Consider the following 27377-nt stretch of genomic DNA (forward strand, 5'->3'; position numbering starts at 1 on the left):
TGAATATTTGGTGAATTTGTAATCTCAGGTGTACTGAACATTTTCTGCAGTTTCTAAAGCACCTCTCTTTTCAAATTCATTTTTGGCTCGCTTAAAATTTTAAAAATCATGAAATTTTGTGAAATAGTAACCATATATGTCTAGTGCATACCTAAAAATTTTCATGACAATCTAAAGAGAATTGATTTTTTAGTGAATTTGCAAACTAGAGTAGTATTGCCGAATTTTGGTACTTCAAAACTAGTTTTGTTATGTGATATTGTTTCACTGATTTGTGCACATCAATTGGTACCACTTATTATACAAGTTTATGGTTCCAATATGTCCTTATTTTATGCAAATTCTCAATACTAATGAATTTTATAGACAACACTGATTAAATTTTGATTTAAAGATGTATTGGTTTCTTTTGCTTAAACCAATGTTTTGTTGGGTCATCAATTCTGATTATGATGATAATTGTTTTTTTAGAGAAAATTGGAAGGTTACATTAGTTTATTAATTGATCATTTTGGTCTCTATCGAATAACTAAATAACCATGTTTCCTCTTTCGAGAACTCTATTGTTCAATTTCAACAACGACATACTTTTGTGTCTGATTGAATCTTTTGAGAATCATTGAATATCCAACAAAACGGTTATTTAATAATGTTCTAAAGGATTATTTTGAAAAATCAGAATTCTAATTTATATGGTGAATACTTTTGTCCCAATGGGAATTTCAGGAAATCACTCACCAATTATAAATTAGTATTATAGCAAATCATAAAGTACTTCTAATAACATATTTTCATCTGGCCAAAGCTATTGAAGCTATATTTATTTTGTGTATTTTATGTTTTGGCTAGCTTTGCAGGTATTTTCTTTGCATGATTAGTTTCTGCCCAAAGGTGTAACAATCATGCAATTTGCAATTGGTTCGATCGTCCACAACTCGAATACTTCCATGATGAATCTTGCAGAATCGAGAATGAGTAGGTAAATTTGCAAAATCTTTTGCCTTAATTTTCTTTGAGTTCTAAATTGGATTAAAATTATTGTTGAAAATTTGATGTTATTGAGATATCTAAGTTTTTATTTTAATCGACTTTGTTTTAGAATTAAAACATAAATTTTGAGTTTGGATTCTGTTATTAGGTTTCATTTTAATGTATGACCTAATCTTTAACGTATATGTGAGTCTTCTCTCATACACTAAAATAAAATTTGTAGTCATTGCATAAGTTTTTTTATTTATGGAACTTTTTAATTCTAACCTACTTTAAAAAAAAATTATGTATTTGATCTTTATTGATTCAACTAGCCTATATTTTGTTATATGAAAACCACTTTCTCTAGTGGTTAATCTTGCAATTTTGAGTGTTTGCCCAAGTGGGAGAAATAATGTATTATGAGCTTCACACTCATCAATTTTGCATGCTTTTAATGGTCATAGTTTTGGTAGATAAAACATACATTATCATACTTGTTTATATTTTATTTGTTATATATGTAACTAATCTTGCAAGAAATTTAAGAAGGGTTAATGAGTATATTCTACTCAAAAGTGTTTTGCTTATTAATTCTTGTTTGTTGTTCAAGAAATCGGACTTGTGATTTATATGTTATTGATGGATAATTAATCTGCTCAAAAGTGTTTTCTTATTCAGTACAACTATAAATCAATGTATAGTGAAGCATAGAATTGACAAGATTGTATATACTTCATCTGCTCAAAAGTGTTGAAGTTATATACGTTTGCCCTTGTATTTTATGTTTTAGCTATGCAAACCTAATATAATTAGTTTCTGTCCAAAGATGATTATGGAATTATATGCTTTTGATGCAATAAGAAAAGATTTAGTTAAAGTTTTTATTTCTGTCAAATGTTAGATGAACAAAATTGACCAAAAGATTTTGTATAGTTTTTTAATCACAAGAGTCATTTCCCTACAGATATCTAGCATAAAGATGTTGAGCTCACAAATTTTATGTTTTAGATCCCACGACTAATGTTTTGCTAACGGGAGTATTTGAAAGGTATCTGTTTCATTTTGTAGACATTTACAAAGTTTTTTTTTACTCTCTTAATGAGTGGGAGTAAAAGTTGAAAAATTGAAGTATTTAACTATTTTGGTTAGTGGGAGTAAAAGCTTGCCTTTTGTTTTGAAATATTGAAGTGTGAGTGGTTGATACTTTAAGGGTAATCTTGTTTAAACTTTTGTTCATAAGTTTTAATGAGAAATCCTAATTTTGTTATTATATCAGATTGTTTAAATTGACAGAAATTCGTGCAAGGAACTCATGCTAGAGTTCATTTTGTTTAGTGAAACAAATATTTGGTTCATCAGTTTCAGACACCATGGCATAGTCTGCAGCTATATGCTTGGATTGAATGTGCATGTGATTATAGAGCACAAATGCATAAAAATATGCATTTGGATTTCTATAGTTCTACATTCAGTTTGAGTAATAGTTGTCTTTTGAGGGAAAACTGTTGTATCTTTGGTTCAGTGATCACTGTGATTCTTGTTGCAATCAAATTGTTGGTATTGACACTCAAAGTGGGAGAATGTAAGATTCATGTTGAGTTGTCAATTATTATGAATTGAATTACTTGAAAGACAAATAACTTGATCTTCAAGATATTTGGCTTTTAACGTGATTGAATATTGGTTAGCAAGAATCATGGAACCAAGATATAATTAGTTGACTAATTGAAACCCTAATTAAGTAAGACATATTGTACATGCCTTGGTGGGACAACATTAAGAATAAATGGTGATTTGGTGTATTCCTCTAATTACAATAATAGGCGGAATTGGAGGAACCCTAATCACTATATTAAGGGTGTCCCTGCTTTCACAAAATACACGTTCCATTCCGAGCAAACCTTATTATTGCTGGAACACTTCCGCTTGTTGAAAGTAGAAGACCCATTTCTCATCCGCAAGAGTCATGTTTTCTATATTCCCAAGATAAGTAAATTGTAAATGATTTATTGTGATTATGGTTTATCAAATCCGTGATCCTAATGTTTTGTTGTTCTTATGATTTCAGAAATATCGTACACGGCTGATACCATGTCTGTAAATTTTGTTATTGTCTAGAGATGATTGTATATATAAGAATATATTACAATACGTAACAGTAACAGCTTATCTATTCACACTATCTAGGGTATACTTCAGTGATAGATCCTTCATAAACGGACGGAGATGACTTGCTGATAGATTGAGCAGAGTCCAGCGTTGCCTCTAACATGTTTCCCATTGCTCTACTTTGGAGGAAAAATGCCGGTTGTTGAGGTAATGGCAGAGTAACAGAGTAGCTATTGAGCATGAGAACTACCGATTGCATTGTCGGCCTGTCAGCTGGATCTTCCTGAACACAAAGTAAGCCGATGTGGATGCATCTAATTACTTCAGTCCTCGAATAAGAGTCCCACAGACACGGATCCAACAATTCCAAAGGTGCCCCATCTCTCCATAACTTCCAAGCCTGCATAAAATTCAAAAGTTTAATTCATGATGCTATGTCAATGCAGGAGAACAGAACACTACACTTTTCATTTCAAGCTTACATGGCTCATGAGGTCCTCAGCTGCATCAGTCTGAAAGAAGTAACTGTTCTTCTTGCCACTGATGATTTCTAGAACTAAAACACCGAAACTATACAGATCGGACTTGATAGAAAAATGTCCGTGCATTGCATACTCAGGAGACATATAACCACTACAAGGAGCATAACCATCAGTATAGAAATTATAACAAAGATGTAACGAGAAAACATTTCAGATTCAATTCGATAATTGCAAAACAAAAGTGGTCGTGACAAAAGAATGAAATAGGTAACTTACTATGTTCCGACAATTCTATTTGTGCTTGCTTGAGTTTGATCAACCCCAAATATCCTGGCCATGCCAAAATCAGATATTTTTGGATGCATCTCCCCATCTAACAATATATTGCTGGCTTTAAGATCACGATGTATAATTCTAAGTTGGGAATCTTCATGCAGGTACATGATTCCTCGAGCAATTCCTGAAATAATCTTGTAACGTCTTGACCAATCCAATTGCCCCTGTTTCTCAGGGTCTGCAAATCATCAAAATCAAGTTATCATCGACGAATTGCTATTGCAATAGGGAAAGATTATCAGATGTTTGAGTGTACAAACCAAATAGGAAACAGTCGAGGCTTTTGTTGAGCACATATTCATAAACAAGAATCTTTTCTTCGCCTTCCAAGCAAAATCCCAATAGCCTAACCAAATTTCGGTGTTGAAGCTTGGCTACCAATACCATCTCGTTCTTAAACTCTTCTGTGCCTTGGCCAGAGTTCCTTGATAGCCTCTTCACAGCTACTTCTTGACCGTTAAAAAGTGTACCCTGCGAGAAAACTTCAATCAAACAATGGAATGTCCACTCATGGCATTCATGGACGGCTTATGAGGCTCCAAAATTATTCAGATTTTGCATGCATAAAAGTTGGAACTTTGTAGACCTGAAGGAGCACTCATGTCATATATGTTGGAAGTTTTGAGACTCTTGTCCCACATTGGTGAAAACAAGATTCCAAAGTACCTTTATATACTTTTTGTCTTCTACAATATTAGTTATGTGTTGGACCACTTGGAATGGGAATTGAGGCTTGGGCCACCATTTCTGTGGATTGGGCTTGATGATTATACCATAATATTAATATTAATTAATCAAGACAAGGGCCTTGGGGCACTTGGGGCCTAAGAATTAAAATTAATCTGATCAATTAGTTTTAATTTCGAATTAAGTTTTTAATTAAATTAATTAAAAACATTTTGATTAAAGATACAACCTTTTGTAAAGAGTTGTAAAGCTTCAGATACATCCAAAAGGTATTTGAAGAGGTATGAAAGAACCTATATAACTGGAGTCCTCAGTTCATCATCAATCATCCTTTCTTCTTCCTTTTCTTCCGTACAAACTTTCCAGAGAGAGTAAACACACAAAGCAATTCGCTAGAATTCTATAATCCAGTGCGGGTTGTAGGATTAGGTAGTTGTATCCTAGTCGAGCAGACGTTGTAGAACCACAAGCACAAGTGTGGGACGGAATTACTGTTCGAAGGACATAGCTTTTACGCTAGCCTCTACCTTCTGTAATCAAGTTAGTACTTTTGATATTCTTATATTTAATTTTCTGTAGTCGTTGTGTATCATTCTGTATTGTAAGTATTTTTTAGTAATAAAGTATAAATATTTTAAGTTCTGTATTTCTGTTATTTCTGTTTCTAAATTGTTCTCCAACAATATACTGATTAACATACCTTGTAAACTTGACCGAAACCACCTTCGCCTAACTTGTGATCATCGGAGAAATTGCTCGTAGCTGATTGGATGGTAGCAAAATCAAATTGCAAAGACTCGACAGTAGTAATGTCATTCTCACCTGCACAACCAACCAAACCATAGAAGCATAATGTTTATGGGCGAGGAATAAATGCAAGGAGAATCAACGAGAATAAACAAGAGGAGGATCGCAGAAGGATATATTTGTTTACCGCTTGGTTCGTCTGCTGCTGCTTGATTGTACTTCTTTCTTGCTCTCCTAGTTATGCAACAGTAACCCACAACGAAAAGTAGCACAGATACAGATATTGGTACAGCAATGGCAACAATTGTACTAGTTGGGATTTTGCTTTTTCCTGTAAAATAAAAAAATATATATTGAGAAATTGGTAAAATCAACAGCCACAGGACAACACCATATTCCCCTGTTCCAATAAACTACCCAATAAACTAATCTGATAATACAAGAATCACTTGATTGGGGCTTTTAAAATGTTTGTTCACTATACCTTTAGGCGGAGGAGCCCCTGGTGCAGGCGCAGGTGCTGTGGCGTTCTCGGCGTAGAAGGGGTAGATTTCATACCTAACGTTACAACTCGGAAACAGAACTCGTCCCCCTTGCTTTCCGCTACAACAAATCGGCAATCGCCTTATGGCCTCCCTAAAGCACCGGTCGCAAGCAGCCGCGGACAGGTCCTGCGTGCACTGCCCGAGGCTGTACAGCGTAATCAGATCAGTGAACTTCGCTTGTTTTGTCGCGAACTTGTCCGTGTCGTTGGCAGCCTCGGTAGCCACCTCGTTCATACTCGCCGCCACCACCTGGTTGAACCGAGTCTGTTCCGTTGTTACGTTCTGCGTATTCCACTGATACATGCCAGGCGATTCGGCCGAGGTGGAAAAGAATGACTCGTTGGAGTACCGTAGCATGCAGTCGTCGTACCAGATCACCACCTGTTTTTCTATGTGGCAGCGTTCTGGGGCCTGGGCGGTTGCGGTGGCGACACAGTTTTCGCAAGCGTCGGTGGCTACGACGTCACCGCGGCAGAGGAAGAGGCCGTAGACGGCGTTGTTTGGGGTTTGGACGGAGGCGTTGTAGAAGCCCGTGGAGCGGTTGGCGTTGGAGGAGAGGGTGGAGAGGAGGCGGTTGAGGTTGGACTGGAAGGTGGAGTTTGGGGTGAAGGTGGTGGTGTTTGGGCAGGCGTGGTAGAGATAATCTGCTTCCGTATTGGTGAGAAAGCTGGGCAGAGTAAAAATGGAGAAAATCAAAAGAAGGGTAGTCATGCTTTTCATTTTTTGGTGATTCATAGTAACATCATAGGTTTTTTAACTGAATATTAACAAGAGCAATGCAGGGGTGGTAGCAAGACTTTCCAGTTTTTAGTTCCTCTCATACAACCGGGTTTTAGCCTCACTGCCATCAACCTCTAATAAGTAGGGGTGGGTTCAAAAAACCGAAAACCGAAAAAAACCGAAAACCAAACCGAACCGAAACCGAAAAAACCGAACCGAATGAAAAAACCAAACCGAATTGAAAAAACCGAACCGTACCGAATTCTTTTGATTCGGTTCGGTTTTAGTGATCTAGAAACCGAACCAAACCGAACCGAACCGAATTAATTAAATTAATTTTTTTATTTAATTATTTGTTTTGGATATTATTTTCTAAACCCAATTTGTAAATTAAAATGTGTTAAACCCAATGTGTTGCCAAACTTTAAGCTCAAAATATTAAAAAAGGCCTATAAAAACTCTAAACCCTAACCTATTATTTCTCCCCCATATAAGGTTCCGGAACCAAACCTCCTCCTGAAGTACCTATATCCATCTCCATAGCACTGTCTACTTCTGCCACAGCTTTCTTTTCCAAATCTACTCTCATATAACATGTAACAGAATCAATAAACATTTATTTCGGGTAGATTACTTGGGTAATTTGTTATGGAAAAAAAATCCAACACACACTAAATAAATCCACCCACGCATTACTTTTACTAATCAAGTTGTCAACATGCAGTTATAAGCAAACAACCCTGATCTTTGAACAACATCATACAATTGAACTTTTTTAAGTCATTTGTACGATTTTTGTGTTGTGAGGTTGTTAGTTTGGACTTTGGAAGACTTGATTGATGATTTTAGTTCAACTTTAAATGTTTATTTTCATTATCTTTGATTCTAGTTAGAATGTTTATGTTATGATTGTGTTGGATATGTTAAAATTTAAAATTTCAATGTTTTTCATTTTTTGAAAAAAAAAACAAAAAAATCGAAACCGAACCGAAAAAAAACCGAAAATAAACCGAACCGAAAAAAACCGAAAAAAAAATGAACCGAACCGAAATTTCGGTTTGGTTTCGGTTTTGGCAAAAAACCGAACCGATTTAAACCGAACCCACCCCTACTAATAAGTGCTTACAACTTGTTCAACATTGCACTATTCTGTCCACTGACCACTTGTTTTGTTGTTTATTCATACAAAAAGCAAGGGTGATCCTATTGGTAGATGTAATGATGTTGTTGATAATTGAATTATACTGATTAACGTGTTTATTTTTTATTAATAATAAATTATTTTGTTTGGAATTTAATTTAAAATTTTAATGTCCTTAACATTACCGAAAAAGTAATCACTGCTTCCGGTTGACAAGTTTAAATTACTATTTTTATAAGTGATATTCTAAATTAATTTAATTTAAATTATAAAAGAGAGATCCATTTAGGATGCAACGAAGAAAACATTAACCAATTTGATTAAGCCCACCTAAATGGAAAAGAATCCTTGGATCTTAGGGATCCCGGAATTGCGACCGTTCATTGTACATTGTACTGTCAATTTTCATTAGGTATTATTTATATTTAATTTTAAATTTTAAAATAATTTCTGACCACACGATGTACGATGAACGATCACGATCACTGGGTACTTAAGATCTCCAGAAAAATGATCCGGCGAGAATTCTTTTCCCACCTAATAAATTGCCAACTTTTAGATGCGAGTAGGTGTTGAAGCTATCTCAGTGGGTAATTGTCTTTATCATCAAATTCATAGTAAAAGAACACAAAGGAAGAGAGGAAAAAAAAAAGTAGTAGTTTGAAGCAAAGAAAAATGCAATGGGGACGGGAGTGGTAAGAGTGTGACGCCAGTTACGTATGGGAAATTTCAGCTTTGGTGGGGATTTTTCCAAGGATTATCTAGTTCTAGCATCAAGGAACAAAAAAGTCCTCAAAAAAATTATTGATTAGTCCTCAAAAAAATTATTGATTATTACCCACGCGGATGTTAGAAGTTCCTTAAACTTCAAGAGTACAATATTGGGATTTACTATAGTAATATTTCATTTACCGTCATGTAAAAAGGTTAAAAACTTAAAATATAGGACAATGCATTATTGTGGTGAAAAATCACTATAAAGACATCTTTTATTGTTATTTTATCTTGTCATAATGGCCCATTGAGTGTTACATTTGGCCAATTGAGAGATACACTATTATATTGTTCTCCCTCATACACCAACATGTGATAAGTTATTTCTAGATGTTCGTATTATATATGTGTTTGCAGTGGTTGAATTAGAATTTTCAAATAATAGGGTCTTAATTTAAAAAAAAAAAAAACTTCAATGGAGCATTTCGTTGAGCACCTATTGGGCACTTGTTGATTCCTGCCAACATTTGCCAAAAGCTTACGTGAACATATGTCGACAATTACTATGATTAGTAGAAGCTTGTCGAGGGTAGTTGTAGGAAACTGTCAAGTAATGTTGAATACTGCCAAGAATTGTCAACTGAGGCATTTCATCAAGCACTTGGTTTGCACCATAGAGTCGCATACAAGAAGAGATGGATGATAAAAGAAAACAAAATTAGAAGGAAGAAGTTATGACTTAGTTTGTCATAATTGTTTATAATGGTCAAATACAAATACAAAGTCAAATATACATAAATATTTGAAAACTTTTGAAATCATAAACAACCAATGACTCCATATTAATTCCGCCATTGCAAGCTTGTACTTTAAAATATCCGCGAACATTTGCCTAAGAAAACAACATATGTTATAAATATATCAAAGTTAGAGGGATAACCTTTTTGATAGGTGCGAAGCAGATGTAAAATATCACACTAAAACTATAGCTCAAGTGTATGACAAATAAAAGATGGAGAAGAGATTTCTTTCTTCTGTTCTTCTGTATGTCTTTCCATATATTTTGATTACATTCGAGTGCTCTATTTATAGAGCAACTCGTATTATTACAATTTGACATTTATAACAAACAGATAGAAAAACGATCTCCTGCATCCAAAGTCAATTTCCATTTTCATGGGTATTGAAAACTTATGCCAAAGTTGAAAACCCATGATGTGTGAGAATTGGAAAGTCTTCCAAGGTACTGTGGGCATTCACTACCCAGCAGTATTTTCAACACTCCCCCTTGGATGCCCACATATCAACATCAGTTGCCTCGTTAAAACCTTGCTTGGAAAAACCCAGTGGGAAAAACCATAGCTAAGGAAAAAAAGTACAACTTTACTTGGATTGTTGATATAGTGTTAAGTATGCTTATGTTGCATCATTAAAACCTTGATAGGAAAAACCCTGTGGGAAAAATCCTAATCGAAGGAAAAAGAGTACAACAAGCATGTATCATGGATGCTCCCCTTGAGATGTATCTCCCCCTCATTCCGCATTCTCCAAATTTAGCTATTTGGTAAGTCGACGTAATCCGATACTTTGCACTAACTTCTGAAACGTGCATTTTGGTAGAGACTTGGTGAACAAGTCTGCCAGATTTTCATTAGAACGGATTTGTCTGACTTCAATAACTTTAGCCTTCTGAAGCTCATGTGCACTGAAAAACTTTGGAGATATGTGTTTAGTTTTATCGCCTTTGATGAATCATTCCTTCATTTGAGCAACACAGGCTGCATTATCTTCATGAATGACAGTTGGATTATCTGTCTTCGAAGTTAGACCATATGAATTCCGAATATGATGGATCATTGATCTTAACCAAGAACATTCACGACTTGCTTCATGTAAAGCAAGTATTTCTGAATGATTTGAAGATGTAGCAACTCAGGTTTGCTTTGTTGAGCGCCATGAAATTGCTGTATCTCCATTCTTGAACACATATCCAGTTTGTGAGCGAGCTTTATGCGGATCGGAGTGGAAACCAGCATCTGCATATCCAACAAGAACCTGGTCATTTGTGGAGTTCTTTGAGTAGAAGAGACCCATGTCTGTTGTCCCACGAAGGTATCGCAATACATCTTTGACACCCTTCCAATGACGAATTGTTGGAGCAGAGCTATACCTGGCTAACAAGTTGAGCAACACAGGCTGTATTATCTTCATGAATGACAGTTGGATTATCTGTCTTCGAAGTTAGACCATATGAATTCCGAATATGATGGATCATTGATCTTAACCAAGAACATTCACGACTTGCTTCATGTAAAGCAAGTATTTCTGAATGATTTGAAGATGTAGCAACTCAGGTTTGCTTTGTTGAGCGCCATGAAATTGCTGTATCTCCATTCTTGAACACATATCCAGTTTGTGAGCGAGCTTTATGCGGATCGGAGTGGAAACCAGCATCTGCATATCCAACAAGAACCTGGTCATTTGTGGAGTTCTTTGAGTAGAAGAGACCCATGTCTGTTGTCCCACGAAGGTATCGCAATACATCTTTGACACCCTTCCAATGACGAATTGTTGGAGCAGAGCTATACCTGGCTAACAAGTTGACTGAAAAAGCTATATCTGGTCTAGTACATTGTGCTAAATACAACAAAGCACCTACTGCACTCAGATATGGTATTTCTGGACCAATGACCATTCCATCCTCTTCTTTTGGACGGAATGGATCTTTCTTAATGTCCAGAGAACGAACGACCATTGGTGTGCTGAGTGGATAAGCCTTATCCATGCCAAATCGCTTCATAATTTTTTCAATGTAAGTTGATTGGTGGACCAAAATTCCACTAGCACAATGCTCGATCTGCAGGCCGAGACAATATTTTGTTTTCCCAAGGTCTTTCATTTCAAATTCGCTTTTCAGATATTCAGCAGTTTTATGAAGCTCTTCAGGAGTTCCAACTAGGTTCATATCATCAACATATACTACTACTATAGCAAATCCAGAGTTGGATTTCTTAATGAACACACAAGGGCAAATGACATTGTTGATATACCTTTCTTTGATCAAATACTCACTGAGACGATTATACCACATTCGTCCAGATTGTTTCAGCCCATACAATGATCGCCTTAATTTGATCGAGAGCATACCTCGTGGTTTGTTACTTGTTTTAGGCAACTTAAGTCCTTCTGGGACTTTCATGTATATGTCAGTATCTAATTCTCCATATAGATACGCAGTGATGACATCCATAAGTCGCATGTCAAGCTTTTCTGAAACCACTAAACTTATTAAGTAACGGAACGTAATTGCGTCCATTACAGGAGAGTATGTCTCCTCATAATCAATCCAGGTCTTTGTGAAAAGCCTTGTGCAACGAGTCGTGCTTTGTATCTAGCAATCTCGTTTTTCTCATTGCGTTTCCTTGTGAATACCCATTTGTAACCCACGGGGTTTACATCAGGCGGGGTTTGGAATACTGGTCCAAAAACACTTCGCCTTTCCAAGGAATTTAATTCTACCTGGATTGCATCTTTTCACTTAGGCCAATCATGTCTCTGTTTGCACTCATCAACAGAGCGGCGCTCAATATCATCACTTAATATGATTTCAGTGGCTACTGCGAATGCAAACATATCGTCAATGATTATTTCATTCTGATCCCACAATTCATTAGTACATGTATAATTTATGGAGATTTCTTTGCTTTCATGTACTACTGTCTCTTCAGGGACATGTGTCTCATCAAGGACATTTTCTTCTTCTGGAAGTCCGGAATCATGAATTGTGGATTTGTCATTCATTCTCTCTTCCTGAATGATTTCATTTGGATTCAGCTATGCCCTTGTCTTTCTCTTTCGAGGGGCTGAATCTTTTGAACTTGGTGGTCTACCACGATTCAGGCGTGCACCAGATGAATCATTTGCTGCCACTTTATTTTGTCCAACAGGAACATCAATTATGGCAGGTGCATTTGCAGCTGGTATATGCGGTTTTGTCACTTTCATAGCATCATTAAATGCATCTGGCATTTGATTGGCAATGCTTTGAAGATGAACGATCCTTTTTACTTCATTTTCACATTGAATGCTTCGAGGATCAAAATGAAGCAAGGTGGGAACAACCCATGTCAGCTTTTTCCGTTCTTCTGGAACGGTCTTTTCTCCCCCTAACGATTGGAAGACTGTCTTATCAAAATGACAATCAGCAAAGCGAGCTGTAAACATATCACCTGTCAAGGGTTCCAAATATCTAATGATAGATGGTGAATCAAAACCCACATAAATTCCCAGTCTACGCTGAGGTCCCATTTTAGTGCATTGCAGGGGTGCAATAGGCACATAAACAGCACAACCAAAAACTCGTAAATGTGAAATGTTTAGCTGATGTCCAAACACGAGTTGTATTGAGGAGTATTGGTGGTTGGCTATAGGTCTCAATCGAACCAATGATGCAACATGTAGGATGACATGTCCCTCTACAGAAACTGGCAATTTGGTTTTCATAAGCAGAGTGCGGGCTATTATCTGAAGTCGTTTGATCAATGCTTCTGCTAAACCATTTTGAGTATGGACATGAAGAACAGGGTGTTCAACATCAATGCCCAATGTCATGCAGTAATCATCAAAAGTTTGAGAAGTAAATTCACCAACGTTATCAGTCCGATTGACTTAATGGGATAATTTGGGAACTATGCTCGTAGCTTAGTTATCTGAGCAAGAAGTCTCGCAAAAGCTACATTCTGAGTAGACAAGAGACAAACATGTGACCATCTGGTGGATGCATCAACCAAAACCATAAAATATCGAAATGGTCCACATGATGGTTGAATAGGTCCACAAATATCCCCTTGAATTCTTTGCAGAAATGATGGGGATTCAGCATCAACCTTTAGTTGTGATGGTCTAATTACCAACTTCCCTTGAGAACAAGCCTTGCAAGGGTTATCATTTGAGATAGCAATGTCTCTGCTCAATAATGGATGTCCATTAGAGTTGGTAATGATCCTACGCATCATGGTGGATCCTGGATGACCCAGACGGTCATGCCAAAGCATGTAAACCTTTGAATCAATGAACTTTTGGTTCATGATAGTATGTGATTCAATTGTCCTTATGTATGTATAATATAATCCACTCGAAAAACCACGCAACTTCTCCAATATACGCTTCTGGGTATCATTGGAGGTAATGCATAGATACTCCACATTTTCTGCACTTTTCATTTCAATGTGGTATCCATTTGGACGTATGTCTTTGAAACTTAACAAATTTCGAGTAGATCGAGTAGCATACAATGCATTTTGTATGGACAATATTGTTCCATTTGGTAACACAATCTGGGCTTTCCTTGAGCCTTCAATTACATCTGAAGGTCCTGATATTGTTGTTACCCCTACTCTTGTAAGCATTAAGCTTGAGAAATACTTTCGATCACGAAGTATTGTATGTGTGGTTGCACTGTCTGCAAGACAAATATCTCCGCCATTTATCATGTTCTGAGAATAACCACATTTTTTATCCATGCTTTCTGAGTAAATGGAATCACAGTTAACAAACAATTTATAACAAGAAATTTACATGCCACTTTTATTGAATCTGAAAAACTAGTTTTAGACAACAAGTTCAGCATAATAAAAGTACATTAAACGCAAATGATTCAATCGAACCTGTATGCTTCATTCCCCTTTCCATAATGAAGTCTGAAACATCTAGGTGAGTTGTGTCCAATTGCCCTGATAAATCAAACACTGGATCAGGTATATCTATTGGTTTAGCCTGGTCGAGGAAGTTAGTCTCGACTTCCTTCCCCTTGAAGAAGGCTTGATACAACTCCACCAGATGTTTTGGGGTACGACTGGTACGCGCCCAATTCCCATTGCCACCACATCTATGGCATGCTCCATTAGAGTTCCTGGGAGCATTGCTCATATGAGCTTTGCCTTTGTGGCGATTCACATTTTTGAAGCTGGGGCTTGAATTATGCCTCAAAACCTAGTTGTGAAACTGACCACCATGGTTCCTGACTTTCCTATTCCATCGACCTCGCTTGTGGCCATGTCCTCATTTATGATTATCGCCACCAAAAGATGTGGCGTTCACTTCGAGGGAAGCAGCATTCACTTCTGGGAATGGTGCAGATCCAGTAGGTCGGGAATTATGGTTTTTCATCAGGAGCTCATTGTTCTGTTCAGCTACCAGGAGCACAGATATCAGCTGGTTGTATTCAGTGTAGCCTCGCGCTCTATACTGTTGCTGCAGGAGCACGTTATTGGCATGAAATGTGCTGTAAGTCTTTTCCAACAACATTTCTTCAGTAATGGTATCCCCACAGAGCTTCATCTAAGAGGTAATCCTGAACAATGCAAAATTGTACTCTGCCACTGATTTGAAATCCTGGATTCTCAGGTGAGACCACTCATAGCGAGCTCTTGGAAGAATCACCGTTGTCTAGTGATTGTATCTGCATCTCAAGGCCTCCCAGAGAGCTAACGGATCTTCAACTGTTAAGTACTCGTTCTTTAGTGCCTCATCAAGATGGCGGCGAATAAAGATCATGGCCTTCGCCCGATCTTGAGAGGATGAGCTGCTATTTTCCCTGATGGTATCTCCAAGATTCCCTGCCTCCAGATGGATTTTGGTATCCAATACCCAGGTAAGGTAATTCTTCCCGGTAATGTCCAGGGCAGCATATTCAAGCTTCGCCAAGTTCGCCAAGTTCGCCATTTTCTTTTCTGAAAGAAAATGAGATGTGTAAGAACTTGCAATAATATGTATTCCTGGAGGAATATAATGTTAGAACTTCTGGTTCTTACAAATTTTTCATTTTGATCTTCAGGCCAAAATGATAAGCACTCGAAACTTCTGGCTTGAGATTTTCAGGGTGAATGAGAAGGGCGATTGTACCGCACCATTCTCCGCACCATTCTCATTGAAAGAATGTAACATGGAATGGGCGATTATTCCGCACCACTCAAGTAGCAAGAAAATTGAAATACGCAAAGCAGGGTGGGCAATTATACCGCATCACCTAAAATTTCAATGAAATTAAACAGCAGGTAAATTTAAATTTGCAGAGCAAGGTGGGCGATTATACCGCTCCACCTGAAATTTGCAGTAAAAGTAGATCTGCAGTCCAAGATAGGCGATGATACCGCACCATCTTGGATCGCAGTAAGATGAAATTTGCAGTTCAAGATGGGCGATTGTACCGCACCATCTTGGATTGCAGTAAAATCAACATAAATAAATACTGGGTTAGTAATCAATATCCAAACCAAACAAGTAATCAAAGATGTATGTAACCGCTAGTTGGAGAACTACGAGCAGGCATGGAGCAAACAGTTCGTCGCGAGGGTATACCGCGCAGTTGAGGCAGAGGAAGAAGATGAACAGGAAAAACCTTAGAGGAAACATTTTTTTTCGTTCGGCGGAGAGAAATGAGAGAATGATTTCTTTTGGTGAATGTAAATGAGACATAGTTATATTTAGAGACTCGTGCTGATAACGTGTTATAAATATATCAAAATTAGAGGGATAACCTTTTTGATAGGTGCGAAGCAGATGTAAAATTTCACACTAAAACTATAGCTCAAGTGTATGACAAATAAAAGATGGAGAAGAGATTTCTTTCTTCTGTTCTTCTGTATGTCTTTCCGTATATTTTGATTGCATTCGAGTGCTCTATTTATAGAGCAACTCGTATTATTACAATTTGACATTTATAACAAACAGACAGAAAAACGATCTCCTGCATCCAAAGTCAATTTCCATTTTCATGGGTATTGAAAACTTATGCCAAAGTTGAAAACCCATTCTGTGTGAGAATTGGAAAGTCTTCCAAGGTACTGTGGGCATTCACTACCCAGCAGTATTTTCAACAACATACATATTATTTGCCAAATTCATACAGGTGAAAATTAAAAATTGCAATGTCGGAAAAAGTAATTGAAATTTTACAATCTGAAAAGTCACGGCAGCTAACCTTTGTTAAAGAGTCTAAAATCAAACAACTTTAATTTTCCGTGTGGAAAAGTATCTCACTAGATATGTCACAATCCCAGTTAAATTCGTTGAAGAAACATAAACGAAGGGGACGAATATAAAATTTCAAAAGAATTAAGTATAAATTTATTATAACATACGATAATATACTATTAAACATGAATTTTCAACAATAATATAATTACATCAAATCTGTTGATTTGTTGCTGATGAGACTTGTTCTGTTGATCTTGGATAAATAGAATTTGTGTTTGGAAATTGGTTATCCAAAATTCTCATTTTACACTTCAAACTTTATATATTTAGAAAGAAAAATAAACTTGTGATGACTGCAGAATGAGATTTTTGGAATGCCAATAACATTTCCCTTTGTGTTTCTTCTTTACTAAAGATTTGAGTCTTTGATGCAAAGAAACTTACCAATGTATGTTAAACATGATCAATTAGCTTAAGAAAATTTTCACAGGATGAGCCAAGTTTTTCGTTATTAAACAAATACGTGTTAAAATTCAGAAAAAAGCCAAACTTGAAACATATATGTACAAGAAGCGATGAGAAAAAAAAAGTGTAAAAAAAAGAGATGTTTGTGAAATGTATTATATAATTTATTTAATTAAACTGAGAGAATTAAAATTAGTGGCTAAATATACAATGGACTACATTTGTAAAATAATGAAAATTACATGTACAATTTATTTTTTTACCCAAAAGCTCAGATTCCAGCGAGAAACTTGCATTTAACCGTAATATTATGTGACGATTGCTGTAAAAACGTGTGAATATATATTTAATGGATTCCAATGATATATGTCCTCATCTCTTGCTCGACGGGCCACAACATTAGAAATCGTCAAGCCATTGACCGAGCAATTGTGAGCACTTACTGCTACTTGATCATGGTGATCAATACATCTCCCTGTAAAGATGGCTGGTCGATCAGCTTTAGAAAGAATAATGGTTTCACTTTTCAACATAAGAACAAACTGATGACATGGTCGGCCTGTTGTTTGCATCTTCTTGAACACACAATAATCCGATATGAACGTATCTCAGGAATTCATTTGGACTGCATGAGCCTTTCAACAACGGATCCATCACCTCCAACACTTTCCCTTCATTCCATAATTTCCAAGCCTGCAATTATAATTTCTTGCTAATTAAGAAGGAATGTAGTGATATATTATTATAAATTTTTATATACCTGTTTGGGCCCAAAATATTAGTTTGGGCCGAGTATAGAATCATTAGTTTGGGCCGAGTATAGAATCATTCTCGGCCCGGAAGGCCTTGCGACCAAGGTACCATGGATCGTTTAGTTCATGGGCTTCCAAACCTAGGCCAGTTAGGTCATGCTGCAAGACGAGTCGAGTCCTGGCGCAATAAGGAGTCTCGGCAAGATTCATAACCCGGAAGTGAATCCGTCTCAATAAAGGACTAGGTTCACAATTATAGTGAAAATAGGACTGGTCGAGTTGGTGTTTGATCAGGAGAAGAAGACCTAATCCGAGTAGGGTTCTAACTCGACTTTAAAGGTATCCAGTGCTATAAATAGAGGAGGTTGTGCATCATTCAAGCCCCCTCCAATTCAACACACAACTGCCATGCGCAAACTCTCTCAACAACTCTAAGATTTTTTATTTTCTCTTTTCGCTGACACATCTTCCGTTGGCATCAACAGCACTGTGAAAGCAACTGGTGATATCTTAAGTCGGCATAGATAGCTCTGTCACCGTAGAATTGGCCGCGCTCGCAGCATCTTCCGTTGGCATCAACAGCACTGCGGCGAGGACGATTGGTTACCTATCCAAGTCTCGGTCGAGAAGGATTTCCGAATCCTTATTGATTGAGGTCATCTCATTAGCCTTCTCGACGAAATGAAGTGTTGCAGTTTACTGAGCTCGGCGCATTGCACGCCGAGTTATTTTATGATTGGATACTCTCAAGTGGGATTTAGAGTTCGACATTCAGACGGCCGAACCACGTTCACTATTAAGACTTATATTCGCTTTGAGTATTTGTGCCCTTACACTTTGGTGTCGATTCGGCGTGAGTTTACTCTGATGAATAACATCACTGTGACCGAATCTGACGACGGCGATTCGTGAACTTCGTAAGAATAGTAGCCTTGTCTTTAGGTTCGAGAACCCAAGAGGCCGAGACGTGTTCCTTCCTCGGCCGCAATCGTAAAACACAGAAGTCAGCCGTGCACCCAACGCAACATCAACAAATTTACTCCTCGGCCGACGAGTTAGCACGCCCCGCATTCACCGAAAGACGTAGTTAGCTTATAGATTACTCGGCCTGCGTGCCATCCTCGTCACATTCCTCCACTATCCCTTCATGGAGGACGCAGGTGTTTCTGTTAGGGATTTCTAGACCGCGAAGCTGATCGCCGAGATTAACTTCCTTTTCTCGGTGAGTCACGCTTGTGGACTCAGGTGTCACGGCGTTAAGGGGATTCTGCGCCTGTGACACACTTTGTCCTATGTTCTAAATTGGCAAATCGGTTGTTGATTTTCCCATAGCTGTTTTCTTTTTTACTGATCGTGTTTCAATTGGCATGAACTTCGTAGTTTAGCACTGGGTCCCACTGGGCGTGCCAAAATGTTGACCCTAAAAACTACCAAGCCTACGTGGCGCGCAGGCCGAGTAATCTATAAGCTAACTACGTCCTTCGGTGAATACGGGGCGTGATAACTCGTCGGTCGAGCTCGGCCGAGGAGTAAATTTGTTGATGTCGCGTTGGGTGCGCGGCTGACTTCTGCATCTTGCGATTGCAGCCAAGGAAGGAACACGTCTCGACCTCTTGGGTTCTCGAACCTGAAGACAAGGTTACTATTCTTACGAAGTTCACGAATCGCCGTAGTCGAATTCGGTCACAGTGATGTTATTCGTCAGAGTAAACTCACATCGAATCGACACCAAAGTGTAAGGGCACAAATACTCAAAGCGAATATAAGTCTTAATAGTGAACGTGGTTCGGCCGTCTGAATGCCGAACTCTAAATCCCACTTGAAAGTATCCAATCATAAAATAACTCGGCGTGCAATGCACCGAGCTCAGTAAACTGCAACACCTCACTTCGCCGAGAAGGCTAATGAGATGACCTCAATCAATAAGGATTCAGAAATCGTTCTCGACCGAGACTTGGATAGGTAACCAACCGTCCTCGCCGCAGTGCTGTTGATGCCAACCGAAGATGCTGCGTGCGCGGCCAATTATACGGTGACAAAGCTATCTATGCCGACTTAAGATATCACCGGTTGCTTTCACTTTGCTGTTGATGCCAACGGAAGATGTGTCAGCGAAAAGAGAAAATAAAAAATCTCAGAGTTGTTAAGAGAGTTTGCGCAGGGCAGTTGTGTGTTAAATAGGAGGGGGCTTGAATGATGCACATCCTCCTCTATTTATAGCACTGGATACCTTTAAAGTCGAGTTAGAACCCTACTCGGATTAGGTCTTCTTCTCCTGATCAAACACCAACTCGACCAGTCCTATTTTCACAATAATTGTGAACCTAGTCCTTTATTGAGACGGATTCACTTCCGGGTTATGAATCTTGCCGAGACTCCTTATTGCGCCAGGACTCGACTCGTCTTGCAGCATGACCTAACCGGCCTAGGTTTGGAAGCCCATGAACTAAACGATCCATGGTACCTTGGGCGCAAGGCCTTCCGGGCCGAGAATGATTCTATACTCGGCCCAAACTAATATTTTGGGCCCAAACATTGCCCCCTCGCTTCTGAGGTCTTCGGCCTAAATTCTTTGGTCGAGTTCCGACCTTGAAGAAGCGAAACTAATACTCAAAATCCAAATAATCTATTTCCAAGGCGCATTTATTGAGCACGATTGCATGATCTTGATCCTGCTGACCAATACACCACGTGGCATCCTTTAACACGGCTAACCCCTAATAATGACGTCTACGACATGCGGCTCCCTGAACCGTCATGCCATCGTGACCTTGTTGCTGAGCATAACCATGCCACCTTGATCCGTGAACTATTCTCACGTGCAGACGCCAAAACGTCTTTCGCCATAAATTTCGCCGCCACACGCAATCGTGCGCCCCAAAAAACATGAAACCCTCGGTCTTCTCAACTGGATTATCTGAATGTCCATAATGATTAGCGAATTCTTCGGTCGATTTTACCCTTCATTTTGAATTTCGAACGATTACCGAAATTCTCTCATTTTGTACTTTACGCTTTCAAATTCTCTGAAATTTTTTGCCATCGCTCTCCAGTGAATCCCTTCCTTCCAGATTTTCGTCTTCAATCCTTAACCTAGAAAATTCTTTTCTTGTCATCCCTTCAAACCATTCACCATGGCCTCCTTTATCTCCAAGCTTTCTAAGGAATGTGTCCAATGCCAGAAAATCATCGATCGGAGTTCAATCAAGACCATCCGATTTGAAAGTGACATGAGTACCCCTCATCAAATCTTGGGTCCTCTCTTTAAAGCGGCAGTACCATCAACCATCACTGGACTTCTCCAGGAGCACTGTCTATCACCCTTGCTACAAGGATTTAAATGGTCGAAATGGGATGTGGCAAGGCCTCAAGGCTCTTGGCCCTCGACCACTACAACCTGGGTAGCCTGGGTTGTACGAATGGAAAAGCTCTTCGGCGAGCAATGGAAAGCCCTAGGCATCTACGACGCCATTCACCTTTCGTCCATGGAGGTCATCCTAGACAAGAAGCTCCTCCTAGCGGCCTTATGCTTCTAGTGTTCAGCCACCAACACCATGGTCCTTCCTGTCGGCCCCATTAGCCCCACCATCCTTGACCTTACTGCCATCTTGGGGACTTCCCCGACTAGAATCCCAATCGACGCTGCCCTCTCTGGTACCCGTCGAACCTTAATTTGAAGGCGCTCTTCGACAAACGGGCCCTTGAGACGCTAAGCGGTGAAGGCCAAACACCCTCGAAAGAAGAGGTTCACAAGCTTCACAAAAACTTCTTCAACTATAACACCCTCTATCTCCATTTTGCCGGCCGAGGAGAAGAGGCTCTGCGAGAAAGGGAACATGAGGCTTTCCTCTTCTATTAACAAATTTATCTGTTGTACCAAATCTAATAAGTGTCTGGTCGAGAATATGCTAGTGGCCGAAACCCTAGCTAGCGGTCAGATTCTGGCACTCAGCCCGGCCATTCTCGCCCATTTCCTACGCTGCTTGCCCGAAGCGACCCTAGATAAGGTCGATCCTCAGCAGAATGGTCCCCTCTGGGTCTTCCAACTCTGGCTGCAGGTCTACTTTGCTCCTCTTCGGCCAACGATTGTTGATTTCTCGCCTAAGGAAGCGCTCGGCCCTCAGCTGGCTTTTCGGCCAATCCCCCCTCACCAAGCCGAAGAAGTGTTCATATACTTTTTCGCTCTTGACGACCTTTCTAATGACGAGTTCTTAATCTGTCGTCGTCGAGAATACCCTTCGTCGATCAGACTTCCTACATCAGCATGGGGCGCGGACGAAGATGCTGACCTTCGTCAATCCTGGGGGTCTTTCGTGCTTGCCCGCGACCTGCCTCTCTACTGTGAGGGTCGCCGAGCGAGTTGGGAAGTGTATCATCCCAACTTCCTTGCTCGGTAGCTTGGCTATCTCCAAGGTTGCCCAGTCCCCCTTCTCTCCTCACGGTTCGTCCTAAGCTGCGAACGCGAACTTGGCTCGTTAGAGAATGAATGCAACGACGCCAAAAAGGAGTTCCAAGAGCGATGCCAAAAATTCCGTCTTCGACCGGTCACTCCAGAATCTCTTTGCACTGACACTTTCGGTGATTGGTGGGAAGAGTATACCCAACAGTTTTTTGGTGTTCCGGTCGAAGCCTTTCTAAACAAAATTTTCGGTGGACAACCTAAGAAGGCTTCTCCCCCCAACCCCAAGGTAACGGTTTATTTCTACCTTTTTCCCTTTAATTTTGAACTACTGATCTGCTTTGCTGATTTGCTTTTACTTTCCCAGGTAGTTGGTCATTGAAGAAAGTGGAAGTAGTTGCTGCAGCTGCGATCGAGAAAAAATCGGCCGTCTCGAAGAATGCTAAGACCATTGTGCAGGCCTCGCTGAGCAAACGATCTCGTCAACAGGCCGAGCTGGCCATCGAACCTCATCGGCCTGCCAAACGGGTCAAAAAACTGGCGAAGAAAGGAGAACGGGAGATTCACGTTATCTCCAGTCAAACTACGGGAGCGACAACTCCCAGTGTTTCCTCTTCTCCCCCCATTTCCCAAGCCTTGGTTGAGAAACGGCCAATTCCGGCCAAAGAAACAACCCAAGTACGGCCTGTTTCTAAGGTCGGTAAACCAGCTGTTGTTCCACCGGTCGAGGCTATATCTGTCTTGGAAGAGGCAGTCCCCGTGGCTGAGAAAACTCAACCTGAAAATCCAAAAACCACGGCATTCGTTCTGGAAGAGAGCAACGGGAGCGACGAGTTTCCACTGGCGAGTCGCCCTCAACCACATCATCAAACTCCTTCTGTGTCCGAGGCAGCTGTCCAAGTCGGCCCTTCTACGGCCGATCGTGGCAAAAGACCTGACGAAGAGCCAGATGCGACGGCGGATATGCTTGTTCATCCGCAGGACCAGGACCTCAACATTCCTCCGCAGGAAGCCACTTCGGCTTTCGTAAGTACCCCTACCGCCTTTCCTCGGTTATTTCTCTGCCTTAGAACTCTAAACCAGGAAAATCTAAATGTCAGGTGCCTGCCCACTCTTTTCATCAAAAATTCTATGCGCCGACGGGTGTTGTCTATATTTCTTGGCCGCCTCAGTGGCAATCGAACGTAGATAACCTCCATCGGCCGCGTGAACTCAGAAGCAATCTAAGACACTGGGCTCGGCCATTAAGTTTTTTAGGTTCGAGCAACGAACCTGAAGACATGGCCGAAGTCTCCTCTCGGCAGGTTTAAAACAAAACCTTCTTGCTATCTTTTTCGTGATTTTCTTGAGCCTAAACTGATTTTTGTGTGCAGTATTCATGGGAGGTCGAGTTTAAAGCTCGCTTGTCGAGCACTACCGCAGCGGCCGGTCCTTCGACCACTACAACTGAACCCGCTGATTCGACCGCTCTGGTTCGGTTGCAAGAAGTCTTGTCTCTCTCGGCGTCGTAAGTCTTTGAGTGCAAAGGTCTTGATTTTCTGGGTGCATGTCTAAACGACCTCGGAGCCGATGGTCAACTGAGCGCCGAGGCATCGTTCAGGCGTCATCCGCCTTGAAGTGAGTTCGAGAAACCTTTAGTGTCTTTGAGAACGCTCTGAGGGCCGAACAAGTTCTGCAAGCTGCCACGGCCGTCTAAGACACTCTCCGTCCGAAGATTGATGCTTTAAAGGCAAAAGGGGAGGCCTTGGTCAACCTTGACCGTCAAATGGCCGAATTGGCAAAACGAAGGTCGACTATTGCTTCCGAGCTTGCGAAGGACTTCGAATCGGGCGGCAAAGCTTGTTTAACCGAATATGCGGCTAGCACAAAATGGGTCGAGCAGTTGAAAATGGACAAGAAGAACCGGCAGGCCGAGGTCATAATAGGCGAAGTGCGGTGGTTGGAGCTGAAGGCCCTTCTCGGCACTCTTCTTCCTTCTTCACCCTGAATTTATTTATATGTAAACTGATCGACCTACTCAATTTGTGTATTCTCTTATCGATCTTAATGAACTGATTTTCTATGCCCGCATTTCCCATGTGACCGGATAATACTTCTTCAAAAACTTCCCATTGATTGGTAATTTGTGAACTAAACTGATCCGGTCTCTAAGATGTCGTATACTTTATGTACAACAAACAGCCCTTCCCAATTTGGCGACCATTTGCCGAACTTAGGGTCTTTTAGTCCTACGGGCAACACCATTTGCCAAACCAATTCTCCCTCGCTAAATGTTTTCTGTCGGACCTTTTGATTATAGGCTCGCTCGGCAATCTGTTTTTGTGCCACCAGTAAGTTATAAGCATCATGTCGCGCTTCTTCTAAATCTTCTAGCTCCTGTCTCATGGACTGATTATATTCGGCACTAAACAGACTACTTTGTTCAATTAGTCGCAACGAATTTATGCTTAACTCGACTGGTAACATTGCATCATGTCCGTAAGTTAGTGCATACGGGGTTGTCCCAGTCGCCGATCGGGGCGATGTTCGATATGCCCATAAAGCCTCATTCAACTTTAAATGCCACATGCCAGGCCTTTCCTTTATTATTTTCTCAAGAATGCCAATCAACACTTTATTACTTGCCTCGGCCTGCCCATTTGCTTGTGGATAATACGGTGTAGACTGTTGAAGCCGAATTTTCAAACTTGCCGTATACTTTTTAAACCTTTCGGCTGTAAAGATTATGCCATTGTCAGATACGATCGTTTCTGGTACGCCAAATCTGGTCACAATGTGTTCCTCCACAAAGTCGCAAACCTCTTTAGATGTTAGCTAGGCATATGATTTCGCTTCGACCCACTTAGTGAAGTAATCGGTTGCTACCAGTATCCATGCGTGCTTGGCAGCCCCAGAAGATGGTGTGATTTTGCCGATTACGTCCATGGCCCATCCTCTAAACGACCATGGTTTAGTGACCGAATGTAATGATTCGGTCGGGACCCTTTGTATAGGACCATGAATCTGGCACTGTATGCACCCTCGTGCAAACTCGATACAATCCTTTAGTATTCTTGGCCAAAAATAGCCGTGTCGTCGAAGTAGCCATCGCATTTTTCGTCCGAACTGATGAGCTCCGCAAACCCCTTCATGGACTTCTGTGATTGCTGAGCACCCTCTTGGGGGCCGAGGCATAGCAGTAATAGACCATCCTCGCCTTTTCGGTATAACTCGTTTTGATACATGACATAGTTCGTGGCGTAAACTCTTGTCTTGCGATCGTGTTTGCCATTGGGATTGTCAAGATACTGCATAATGGGTTTTCTCCAATCATCTGGTATTGCCTCGACAGCGCAAACATCTATAAGGTCTTGTCGATCTAACAACGAAGGTAAGGACATGACTCTTATACGTATCACGTTGTCGCGTTGAATGACTTACTGGTTAACCAGGGCCGGGTATAGCTGTCGCAACACGGGTATTTCTCTGCCTAGTTTACCCCCCAAGAGTTGTGCGCCGGAGGCGATTTGAGCCAATTCGTCTGCGTTGGTATTATGACTCCAGGAAATATGTTTAAATGTAATACCGTCGAAGGATTAGGCTAAATAGCTGGTGACCATGTGGTAGGGTGCCAGGGTACAACTCATGCATCGAAAAGAACCATTAAGGTGGTTAATCACAAGTTCGGAGTCGCCGAGGATGAGGGCACGGGTCGCCCGTAAGTCATGAAGGATTCCAAGGCCGATGATAAGGGCTTTGTATTCAACTTGATTATTGGTGCATTCAAAATCCAACTTGAGCGAAAAATACTAACGATCGTGGTTTGGGGATTGAATGACAATTCCAACGCCAGCCGAGGATGAAGTACTTGAGCCATCAAAGTACATCGTCCAGTGGTTGTCGCGTGTTTTAATCATGCCGATTTCGACATCGTTGCCCCCAAAACCATATGGGGAAGGGTGTTGAGCAAGGAAATCAGTTAGTGCCTGGCCTTTGACCGCTTTCTAGGGCACGTATTGCAAGCTAAATTCGGACAACGCCATTATCCATTTCCCGATTCGGCCTTTTACGATTGGTCGGGTGAGCATGTAGCGGATGACGTCGGTCTGAGCAATGACTTGGGTGACCGATAGGAGCATATAATGCCTAAGCTTGGAGGCGGCAAAAAATACGGCTAGGCACAGCTTCTCGACGACGGGATAATTGATCTCTGGTTGATTGAGATTTCGACTTAGATAAAAAATAGCCTGTTCTTGTCCGGTGTCGTTGTCTTGCACGATGAGGCAGCCGATGGACTCTTCGGCCGCCAAGATATAGAGCTTAAGAGGCTTACCGCGCCGAGGTGGGACGAGGACAGGTGGTGTCGTGAGGGAGACTTTGATTTTCGTAAATGCCGCCTGATGCTCGTCGTTCCACTCGAATTTATATAAGTCCTTGAGTTTCAAAAGCGTAGATAACGCTTTCATTTTTCCCGCCGAGTTAACGATAAATCGGCGGAGAAAATTTATCTTACCGAGTAAGGACTGGAGTTGTTTCTTCGTCATCAGGGGTGGGGCATTGATTATTGCACATGCTTTATTTTCATCTACTTCAATCCCACAGTGATGCACGAGGAAACCGAGAAAATTACCGGCTGACACACCGAAGGCACATTTGGCAGGATTCATTTTGAGGTTGTGTTGACGCATGCGGAGGAAAGCATGTCGGAGATCGTCCAGATGTGTCTGCCAGCGTTTAGATTTGATTACAACATCGTCGATGTAAACTTCGACGATGGTGCCAATTAAATCATGAAAGATGGTGTTCATTGCTCGTTGGTACGTGGCACCGGCGTTCTTGAGGCCGAATGGCATGACAACCCATTCGTATGTGCCGAGTGCCCCCGGGCAGCGAAATACGGTCTTGTGGACATCGGCTTCGGCAATGAAAATTTGGTTGTACCCAGCATGTCCATCCATAAAAGATAAGATCGCATGATTCGCTGTAGCATCAATTAACAAATCCAAAATCGGCATTGGATACCCATCTTTGGGAGTTACCAGATTCAGGTTTCGGAAGTCGATACAAATGCGCAATGCACCACTTTTCTTTAAAACAGGAACGATATTTGCCAACCATTCAACGTATCGAGCTGTCCGAATGAACCCTGCTTTTAAGAGACGAACGAGTTCATCCTTGATGCCGAGTTGCACTTCGGTCGAGAATCGTCGAGGTGGTTGACGGAAAGGTTTACACCCAGGCTTAATGCGTAACTCATGCTCGATGAAATTGCGATCTAAGCCGGGCATCTCGTGGTAGCTCCAAGCAAAACAATCTTTGAACTCCTAAGCAGAGCACGAAGTTCGGCTTTCA

At 40.5% G+C, this 27377-nt stretch overlaps 1 protein-coding gene across 2 annotated transcripts in view; it reads right to left on the bottom strand.

Moving 5' to 3' along the window:
* Positions 1-3051: 3051 nt before the first annotated feature.
* LOC103420493 (cysteine-rich receptor-like protein kinase 10) overlaps positions 3052-27377 on the bottom strand; it is a 50189-nt gene continuing 25863 nt past the window's right edge. The window contains exons 2-8 of one of the 2 annotated variants that reach the window (XM_070824296.1): positions 5818-5891; positions 5521-5664; positions 5287-5408; positions 4160-4370; positions 3840-4077; positions 3564-3714; positions 3052-3481 (exon numbers count right to left, since the gene is read on the bottom strand). In XM_070824296.1, the coding sequence (XP_070680397.1) occupies positions 3152-3481; positions 3564-3714; positions 3840-4077; positions 4160-4370; positions 5287-5408; positions 5521-5664; positions 5818-5891 (1270 nt within the window). In that variant the 3' untranslated portion in view covers positions 3052-3151. Of the gene's footprint in view, positions 3482-3563; positions 3715-3839; positions 4078-4159; positions 4371-5286; positions 5409-5520; positions 5665-5817; positions 6710-27377 lie in introns of those variants that run through there. The other variant, XM_029105032.2, reaches the window with a different exon arrangement.

This window comes from Malus domestica, chromosome 07, assembly GCF_042453785.1.
Source record: "Malus domestica chromosome 07, GDT2T_hap1".
In the NCBI taxonomy this organism is placed as follows: Eukaryota; Viridiplantae; Streptophyta; class Magnoliopsida; order Rosales; family Rosaceae; genus Malus; species Malus domestica.